Source organism: Achroia grisella, unplaced genomic scaffold (assembly GCF_030625045.1).
Source record: "Achroia grisella isolate CSIRO2021 unplaced genomic scaffold, CSIRO_AGI_Agris_v1 utg874, whole genome shotgun sequence".
NCBI classification, from domain to species: Eukaryota; Metazoa; Arthropoda; class Insecta; order Lepidoptera; family Pyralidae; genus Achroia; species Achroia grisella.
The window spans coordinates 4,376,601-4,387,625 of record NW_026713051.1 but is presented as its reverse complement, the minus strand read 5'-3'; the positions used below and the strand labels follow the sequence as shown (position 1 = coordinate 4,387,625).

Sequence of the window (11,025 nt, the reverse complement as noted above, 5' to 3'; positions counted from 1 at the left end):
CTGAATATATAAATGCCTGTAAATATACATAATAACTATATATATACTTTGTGGGAGATGTGGAACCTAAACTAAGCAGTAGCTTGTATCTAACAAACCAGGCCCTCTTCACTGTTGAATAGTAAAACATTTAATTTTAGGCCTACAGTAAAGTCTAAAGTGTAAATCGTCTTAAGCATATTATATCTTTATACTCATATCCTCTATACAGTAAATTTATATGTATATTCTAATCAGATTAATGCAATTAATAAAGTTAATGATCAAATGTAATATCATTTGATCATTAATTTTATTAACTGCAGTTAGGTTAGCACATTATTTTTAGAAAATGAATCCAATCAATTATTGTTCTAATTACCGAATTGATTCTCCAGAAATAGTGTATATGTGTATCACCTCAGTTTCAATCAAAACGACATCACAAGAGTATTTAGTTCTTAATTACATTGAAACAAGTCTAAAATCGATACGAGTAATTAATAAATACATTAATATAAAAGCGCAATCGAGTCCAATGGAAATAATATTAATTGCAATTATTGCAGTTATTGAAGGGAAAAGTAATCGTTAGTACTAGGAACTAGCATCTAACAATAAATGTATGTCACATTAGGTCGGGTCAGGATGGCCTTCAAGCGGAGCCCTGGAAACCATCGTGGTTAATACCTGGCGAATCCAGCGGTATTAATTAAATGTCTTCCTAAATTTTGCAGGAACAAATAAAAATATGTAATGACCATAAAGTTGCTAGATGCGATTATTTCTATTATGTTATTGTCACGTGTATGTTTTCAGGAGCATTATTAGCTCCGCCCCATTCCACCCTCAGGACTGCGTCGGTTCGTTACTTATGTACCTATGACGACTATAAATACCCCATTCCACAACCTATATTCCCATTCGGACCCTGTTCGTTGCCCAGTATAGTTGTGCACCTTTGCCGAGTCTAGCTGTGCACTTTTGCCGAGTCTAATTGTGCAAGTTCGTTTCCCAGTGTTTTCAAGTTATCGCGCCGTGTCGCGGTAATTTGTTCGTGAACTTCTAAAGCAGCTTCATGCCGGTGAGTAAATTTTTAATTATAAATTGTGGATGATTTATGATTTCATCTCCATAAATCATACATGACGATGATTTATGTTTTAACACTAAAAAAAAATTCTCTACTTTTACTTAGAATTGAAATTTACTCTAATTCCTGAAAAGTCAATTATAGCTTGATATAAATTTGATTGAATACAAAAAAATTAAATCATCAGTTATTACTAGATATAAGTTTTATTTCTTTAAATAATTATATATATAGTCATGATCCTGGAATATATTAATTATAATATATAATAATAAGTAGAAAAAGTTTGGAATAACTATGGAAAACGATCCCGATATCTACAAAAGAATAAAAAAGTAACTAAAACAAAGATGAAATATCAACGGGAAAGATTTTTATAAGTTATATTTCTTATCTAGATATATAAGTGTAATTCTTTTTGTGTACGTACATAAAATAACACTTTAATCTAAGTAATGTGTGCGGTGTAGACAAAGAGGAGATCATTTATTCTTAAAAAAAAAAAGATAGTCATGATTTTCTTCTCGCTTTCATAGTTACAACCCACGGGGCATTCCAGCGTGCTTTTTGTTTAATACTTGATGTATTATATGTATAATTCTTAAAAAGTGAATATTCGCGAGTCCGTTTCGGAAGTGTCTGGCTGCTGTTACCACGTTCGTCTTATACATAACTTTTTACGTTTACATCAGATACATAATTTTTTAAGTACTTTTAATGTTTATTAATTCTTATTCCATTCTGGTCTATTGTTTATCTCTTTCCTTGTTACTTCGTGACATCTGATTCAACCATCGTGAGATTTGGCGTATGATCATAATATTTTGTCTTAGGTAATTTCATCTATTTTTTTGTAAAAAATATAATAATTCCGTCCATCAGTCCTTCAGTTATTTTATTCACAGCGCTTCAGATTTCTGAATCAGTGATACCATCGATATGAAATTTAGAATAATTTCAAGTTGTAAAAAAAATATCAAGCAGAATTATATAGTTAGTACATATTTCACCGACCCGCGCAACTTCGTCTGTGACTCATTCCATATTCACTGAAACGAATTTTCTATATCGGAAATTACCTCCAGACAGTCAAACTCAAACTTAATATTTCATAATATGTGATGTCACATAGACACAGACACATATAAAGACACAGACACAGACACAGACACAGACACAGACACAGACACAAACACAGACATAGAAACAGACACAATTACAGACAAGGACACAGACACAGACACAGACACAAACACAGACACAGACACAGACACAGACACAAACACAGACACAGACACAGACACAGACACAGACACAGACACAGACACAGACACAGACACAGACACAGACACAGACACAGACACAGACACAGACACAGACACAGACACAGACACAGACACAGACACAGACACAGACACAGACACAGACACAGACACAGACACAGACACAGACACAGACACAGACACAGACACAGACACAGACACAGACACAGACACAGACACAGACACAGACACAGACACAGACACAGACACAGACACAGACACAGACACAGACACAGACACAGACACAGACACAGACACAGACACAGACACAGACACAGACACAGACACAGACACAGACACAGACACAGACACAGACACAGACACAGACACAGACACAGACACAGACACAGACACAGACACAGACACAGACACAGACACAGACACAGACACAGACACAGACACAGACACAGACACAGACACAGACACAGACACAGACACAGACACAGACACTGACACAGACACAGACACAGACACAGACACTGACACTGACACTGACACTGACACTGACACCATATTACAGAGGAAAATTAGTTGAAGGGTGAAGATAAGGCATTGAAATCACAGGATTCGAAGGCGTAATATCTTAGTCCTGCGGAAGAGCACCGTATGAGTGCTATCACATGTGACACATGATATCGTGTTGTCCGTTCATTCAATAATTATCTATTCCGATAAGATAAAATAATATATTAAATATTGTCACGCTTGAAAATTATTAAAATCGACTATATTTCCCAACTTTGTATAAGTTCCTACAATAATTCATATTTTTAATTATCCCGTTTGGTCCGTATTCAGTTTCTTGTCGATCCGACTTTTATATGCGTGTAGTATAGAACTAGAATATACGCTAACGTATATTCACAACAATAATAAGAATTCATTCTTTCATTCATTCAAAGATTCATCTCTTTCCGATAATCAACGCCAAATCAATGATGTATCAATATACATAAGTACATCCTAAAGTAGCATGCTTTGTTTATATTATTACATACAAATTCCTTTAACTACAAAATACTACCATCTATTATGACTATGAGTAATGTACATTTTAATAAAATGTTATTTTTCAATTTTCTTGTTTTTATTACGAGGAACGCAAAATAAGGAACCACTACTGACGACACTGATTTGAAAAACTTGTCTTTTTTATTACATCTTGTAGTACATACATACATGTATTTTTTACATTGGAAGTAAAACAGTGTACTAGACATCTAGACCACCGATGCAGACAATACATGATGATATGACAGTCCTAGTATCCTTCCTGCATTTTCATTTTCATGCCTCTGTACCTTGTAATTTCACTACTAATCTCTCTAACTGAAACCACCGTCCTCAGCATACAAAGAAATTGCTTTGAGGCTAGCTGAAATGAGTGAGACATAAGTGAAAATGCAGACGATTTTGTACAAAGTCTGGTGAATTAAAGTAATATGCAAAAACAGAAGCCATATCAGGCCACTATTAATGATATATAATTCAAAGCTATGATTGCTTCAACGATCTATATTAAACATCTTGTAATAAGAGAAATAATTTTCTACGATCTAAATTGGAAAACTGAAAAATAAATTTATTACCGGTACTTATTTGGTTTCAATTTAATATCTTGGTGTGGACATGCCATACCGACTAATAGATACGATATTTTATGTAGGTATTGAGTGTGATTCATGATGTGATGTGCATGACAAACTACAGACATGGAGACATACAGACATGCAAATACGCAAACATGCATAGATGTAGACATGCAGTTTTGCCGACTTGCAGTCATGTAGACTTACAGAAATGCAGACATGCATACATGTAGTATTGCGGACATGTAGTAATGCAAATAAGCATACATGTAGAATTGCGGACTTGCAGTCATGAAGACATGCAGAAATGCAAACATACGGACATGCAGACTTGCAGACTTGCAGTCATGCAGATATACAGATATGCAGACATGCAGATAAGCAGACATACAGTCTTGCGGACTTGCAAACATGCAGAAATGCAAATATGCAGACATGCAGATAAGCAGACTGGCATACATGTACATATGCAGACATGCAGTATTGCAGACTTTCAAATATGTAGACATGCAGATTTGCAGACATGCAGATAAGCAGTCATGCAATATTGCGGATTTACTGTCATGTAGTCTTGCAGAAATGCATATATGCCTACATGCAGATATGCATACATGTAAACATGCAGATAAGCAGACAAGCAGTATTGTGAACTTGCAGACATGTAGAAATGCAAAGTTGCAGATTTGTAGATAAGCAGACATGCATACATGCAGTATTGTAGACATGTTGTCATGCAGATAAGCTTACATGCAGTACTGCGGACTTGTAGTCATGTGTATGCACATGCAATCACAGAATATCATAATCATGCACTAAATCAAATATTTCCTGCTCATAAAATGAATACAAATACAAATCATTTTTATAAATTAATATATATATACAATAATATACATATACTTCGTAAAAAAATCTATTGCGCGCTTGCCATAAGTACCATAAGTCCATTCTTAAGTTTGGGCAATATTATGTAGATTGGAATGCTCTTTGATTGTATTCAGTCGTATAGAGATTTAAACATATGTAGTGGTCAATCCGTGGGTTGAACACTAGTTAAAAATAAACCAGTGTCTGCAGTTATATTTACACTACGGTTTCGTAGACATTATAAACAAACAGTATCGGTATGTTTATTTTAAAATACGGAATTTATTTTATTGTTTTCAAAAGCAATTTCTGATGATTTACATATAGTCAGTAAAAAAAATATATATTAACCCTTTTTTATCTGTATCGTGTATAATTATACGTATAAACCTTTTTTATGTGTAACGTCTCCAATATTATGAACAGTGTATTTTTTATATAAAGACATTCTTATTAGTATATTTAAGTGCATTGATTACCTATTATGGTTAATATTTCAGCATGCCACTAGCTGACATTAAATAATTTGTATGACTGACAATCCATAGTTAAAATTCAGATGAATTAAATGAAATTCGAAATATTGATAGATTTATCTTATAAAGAAGGCTAGGATGATAATTATATGAAAGAATTTTTAAAAATATGACCTAGGCAACTTGTCATTCAAAAGAATTGAAATAAAATATTTTTAGAAATTAACAAACAATGCACATATTCGGTAACCAATTAAAGGTTTCTGTAATAACGAACACATGAATTAACCTAGTAATTAAGTTACATGACGCTTTACATACATACTTTATAGATATTTTAATGTCTTACATTCGACAATAATAAGTTGAACTCAATTGTAAGCTGCCGGTGACAGTAATACCCTTTTATATTATCGCTAGGGCGTTGAATAACGTCGCTTTCCAAAAGATATCGCTTTATTTTAGACTTCTCGCAGTACACTTTCATTGGCGGGTTATACAATGCAAGAACTGTTATAAATCTTGTAAAGAGAAGTCTTTAGACAATCCAGATTTCAGTTTGTACACAAGAGATGCATCTCTAATGAAACTTAATAAAATATTAATATCTTCTGGACTACATAGGAAAGAATCTGTTAGATCCCAAACGAATAAAATATTTGTTCATTGTAATGGCGGTTAACATATTATTACATACATATATAAGTATCTAGAGTTAGATAAAATTGATTTATATCAATATTGGCTACGCTTCACTTGTTTATAGGATATTACTAAATACTGAATTGAGTATCAATTCTAGACTTAGAACGCTTATATTGAATCCAATATGCAACCAATAAAATATATTCGAACAAGCTCAATATGTGAAGTCAATAAGTCAATAATATAATATTTCTTCATTTTTCTCCATTTTTATACACCTTATTGCTTTATTTCCTGTGAGCTTTATAAAATAGATTAGACTTTCCTAAGAGTTTGATTACCTATCAAGGTATTTATGGTGTTTCCTATTTTAATTTTTGGCTAATAGCTCGTAGAATGGTGAGAATATCCGATGCGAGCAATTTTAAGGGGAGGCAACTACCCTCCCTCTCTGAAAGGGGTTAAATTTCTAGTGATCAGCTTACATATTACACTATCCAAGATATCCACTTTACTGATACAAACTTCTCAAAGTATTGTACAAGTACAGCGTTGTGCATTATTTATTAAATCACTATGATAGCTGATAGCTGTAGCTGAGCTTGTAAAATACTGATCTATTGATCGTAAGTCAGTAAATAAATTTACGTTAATCGTTTCTCAGAGTTAGCCAAATATTTGTTCATAAATTCATTACATAAACAATTGAGGTAAAATTTACTAAAATTTTAACGGAATTGTTAGTTACTTACTAACGAATTACTTGTTAAATGAAATGTAGGAACTAAAAAGAAATCTAAAACCTGTCTAGAGAACAATCACGTTCTGAAATAAAATGTAACAGGAAAACGTTCTCGTCTACAATTGTTAGCAGTTGTAGAACCATTAGTAATAATTTCAGGCGGGAATTTTTTTCATTTCATTAAAAACCAAAAAAAATCTCTAAACGGCGCCATATTCAATTTATTCTGACGCCATATTGCTTATAACCAGGAATTTAGACATAAAAGAACAAATGAACCTACTGGTATTTTCCTTGTCGACTTAGAATTGTTCCTTTAGTCGCCACTTAAAATGGCCTAGGAATAAAACAAAATGCTGACACACTTGTATTGTTATCCAGTGATATTAAAATACAAAAATTGACAATACATACAATAGAATTCAAAATACGTGATATAATGAAGTCCATTCGAAACTTACTGGCAAATACGAGTATATTTTCATACCTCGGACAGACGGCCCTATGCAACGAATAAAACAGAAGCCATTGTTCTATTATTCGTTGGACAGCACGAAAAGGCATGTCTTGTCTGACTGTTGTTGTAATTTAAACACTCTTAACTGTTTTGAAATAGTGATTTCATTACAGTTTCAAGAGTCTTACTTCAGGAGTACCTAAATTCCTATAAGTCATTATATCTCCTGAATGTTATTATGCTCACCAAACTCCTTAAAATAGATGCTAATGGCGCTTTTTTTCGTCTATAGAATCTAACAAACAGAGATATTAAAAACTTAAGAATATAATTATTATAAAATATTATTCAAACTTAATTATTTACGCAATACATAAAGAAGTTCTTCCTATAATTAAACTCCTTAGTGTTGCCGAATTTGCTACTCGTTGAATATGAAGAATTTTATACCGGTGAATGGCTTTATAAATATTTGATAAAGTATATAGAAGTTATTACTACTACGTACTAGTTTTTTTTTTGATGGATGATAATGGTATGAAGTTAATCAATCAAATAAAAATCGTGGAAATCTCTTGTCGATTACTTGGAAAATAGCGGGAATGTTACGAAATTTATTAACGAATGTTAAGAATTTTCCATTCGTTTGCTACTTTGCTGTATTGCAACGCGGTATTGGCTTGTTTTGTGTAATAAAGCTTGTTAAAACCCCATTTCCTATGAAACCATAAAATAATGTGTTATAAGCCGTTACAGTTTATGTTGTAATTGTGTTGATAAATTGAAAAAATATTTATTTTTAATATCATGAATTACAATCGAAAATTACTAAACGTCGTGAGTTCAATCGGATCGACACTGTTACGGAAAAAATGTGGAAGCGCGTGAGATTATATGTCAGTTGTACGTTTCGCTCGCTCTAAACATATTTATGTTTACGTGAAATTTAATCTATAGGTAGACGAACTAGTTTAATCAGGGATCCTTTGAAGATACCTGTGGAAGTTTTCACATCAACTACACGAATTATTTTATCCTGTCCAGGGTGCACACACGAAATACGTTCGCGACGCCATTTTAAGGTCATTGTACGTTATCTTGCTTAATAAATACTAGTTCTCCTACGGTAGGAGGAGTGTTAGGAGAGGTGCACTTGTTGTCTTGATTGTAAGGTATTAAGGTAATCAAAATGCCTAGAAATAGGAAACACATTCGGGAGTTGGGACGTTTTCTATTTTGAATGAACCGATGTAAATAACAAGTTACATGTATTAATTTTTTTAAGGAACTGTCTCTCTAATTTTATATAATGAATCAGACCTCTGAATACTACCTCCTACCTAGGAGGAGAAATATTCAATAATATACATCGCATCGCATTAATTAGGGGGTTCTCCTATTTTCCAAAACTTTTCTACAATTTGAGATAAAAAGACACCAGTTATAGCAGATTCAGATTAAAAAAATAATTCAGGTACAGAACCAGACAATGAAAATCTAAGGACGGTATTTGTGGCCATGAGGCCGCAAGGCAAAATACTAAGTTGTGTACGTTCGGGATGGTATTGATATTACAGCCTTTGAACCAACTTGCTCTGAGGAAAACTGCATCGTTATTAATTTTAAAGTATTTTAAGAACCCCATTAAATACCTAAATTCTTTGGATAATATATTACTTTCTGGCCGACATAAGAATATTAAAATTATACTATTTAAAGAACTCCGAATACTTTCGGACCATAAACTACTTATTCAGCTGTAGAAAGCGTTAGTAGAATGTCTACTTACCTGGAACTTGAACTTGTACAAAGAGCTGTGGAAGCGTCTCCACGCTACTGGAAGCGTCTCGACGCTACTTCGACTCTGCCCAATCCCACCCTAACCCGCTTATAGTCAGTATCCGACATACGTGACAACGTCGCCCGAGGCACGTTCTCATTGACCCCGACGAGCCCATAACGGCAGGTAACCTCCCCACGGGCCCACCCGTTCCACCCCGACCACACTTGTACACACACACACGACACCGTCCTCGCCAGCGAAGACAACGACCTCAAACACACAATATCGCGCATTCAACCGGGCGCTCCACACCGGCACCTCCGGGCGCCCCTCCTATCGATCCCCCGTCCAATTCAAACGGGAATCGAAATTACGATGGCCTGAGCCGAGGTTCGAACCCCTAGTGGTGCCCTCAGACTAAAGTCGTATCCGTCAGGCAGGAGTTGGCCTTCAGCCGCTCCATAAGTCCTTCCGCGGGTTTGGAGTGCCATCTGCACTCGCCCCCTAACGTCCGTTGAAGCTGTAAAGGCAAGCTGCGACCAACAGCATTAGAATAGTACGAAAAAAAAACAAAGAGCTGTACTAAAGGTACTGCTATGCCTACCGTTTAGGCATCCAACATGCAAAGTATATGACCTAGCCAATGTCCTCTCTGTTCGCAAACTATATATATATACCAATGTATTCGTAGATGCCATGGAAGTGCATCATCTATATCCAACAATAATAAAAGACTTCATCGTTATCCTGTACCTAAGGTCAAAAGTAAATTTGTACGTCCGCCAGTATCTTGCGCCAAAACTATAAAATGTGTTTAGTCAGGTTGTAAACCCAAAAAGTATGACTCAATATCAAATTAAAAATAAAATTAAACAAGGTTTAAATCAGCTACAATACGATGATACGGAAAATTTGATAAATGTTCAGTAACATTCTTTATTAACATCTCAAAGATAAATATGCCAATATTTTTTTTATTACAAACATACACGCATCAAATGCGTACATACACACTTACCTACATATCCATCACACATTCATCATACTTGTACATAAGACACACACAATATACTGCAAAATGTTATGTTTATTTCAACATCTTTATTTTTCGTATAACTTTGATTTTTAAATATGTATCTTTAGGTAAAGTATTGTTTATATATATCATGTTATAATAGTTTTCATCAATCTATAATAAAAGTTCAAGTATTGGGAAGGAACTGGCTTCTGTCATACGGCTAATGCTAGTTCAGAAGCCAGAACTACACATAGATACTGAAAGGATTGATATTGTCTAGAAAGTGCACCTATTGTAAATAATATTGTAACGACCCTTCTGAATTAAATAAAGATTATTATTAAAACAAAAATTAACTAGTGTGTTTAAGGAGGAAAGAAATATCTGTGATAATAAGATATTTCTTTCCTTCACTAAATAAGTAGATAGGTAAGTATTACTGTGTTATTTACAAATATTAATATTATCAGGAGGATTAGCTAGGAACGTCGCGCGCGTCTCTGACTGTGAGATGTGGTCGTTGTAACAGTCAATATCATGGTAGGGAAAAAAAAGGATATGCAAAAAATGCCTACCATTTTTGAACAGACACTGTGTTACATTCACCATTTTAATTAACAATGTTTATGACTACTCTATCTCACCTATGTCATACATTTTAAACCAACTGTTTTTATTATTACTAGGTACCGTACAAAGGCCAGCGAGTTCGTCTCGTTACCGGTTTTATAAAACCTGCGATATGTCGGCGATCAGGGACAGCGGGAGCCTACAGCGACTCTTCTTGTGCTTGGACAAATACCGAATTCATGAATTCGGAACCGGTGAGTATTATATATCAAAGTGCCCTCATTGATTCTTATAGAAAACACAACACGGCCATCATGGAGAATGTCATCGACAAATCGGAAGGCAATGAACATTGCTTTTAAAATAGAATATTATTAAAGAGTCACCTGGAAAACTTCAGATCTGTTTTACTGTCCTTAATTTTATATAGACATGTAAAATGATGTATGTATGAAATAAGCTCACCACCCGCCTCTTGAAAAGT

General features: G+C 34.2%; 1 protein-coding gene across 2 annotated transcripts in view; it reads left to right on the top strand.

Moving 5' to 3' along the window:
* The first annotated feature begins 918 nt into the window (after positions 1-918).
* Positions 919-11,025, top strand: part of LOC131852998 (PDF receptor-like) — a 36,505-nt gene continuing 26,398 nt past the window's right edge. For both annotated transcript variants that reach the window (XM_059203783.1, XM_059203782.1), the window contains exons 1-2: positions 919-1,063; positions 10,658-10,795. In XM_059203783.1, coding sequence (XP_059059766.1) covers positions 1,058-1,063; positions 10,658-10,795 — 144 coding nt within the window. In that variant the 5' untranslated portion in view covers positions 919-1,057. The remainder of the gene's footprint in view (positions 1,064-10,657; positions 10,796-11,025) is intronic.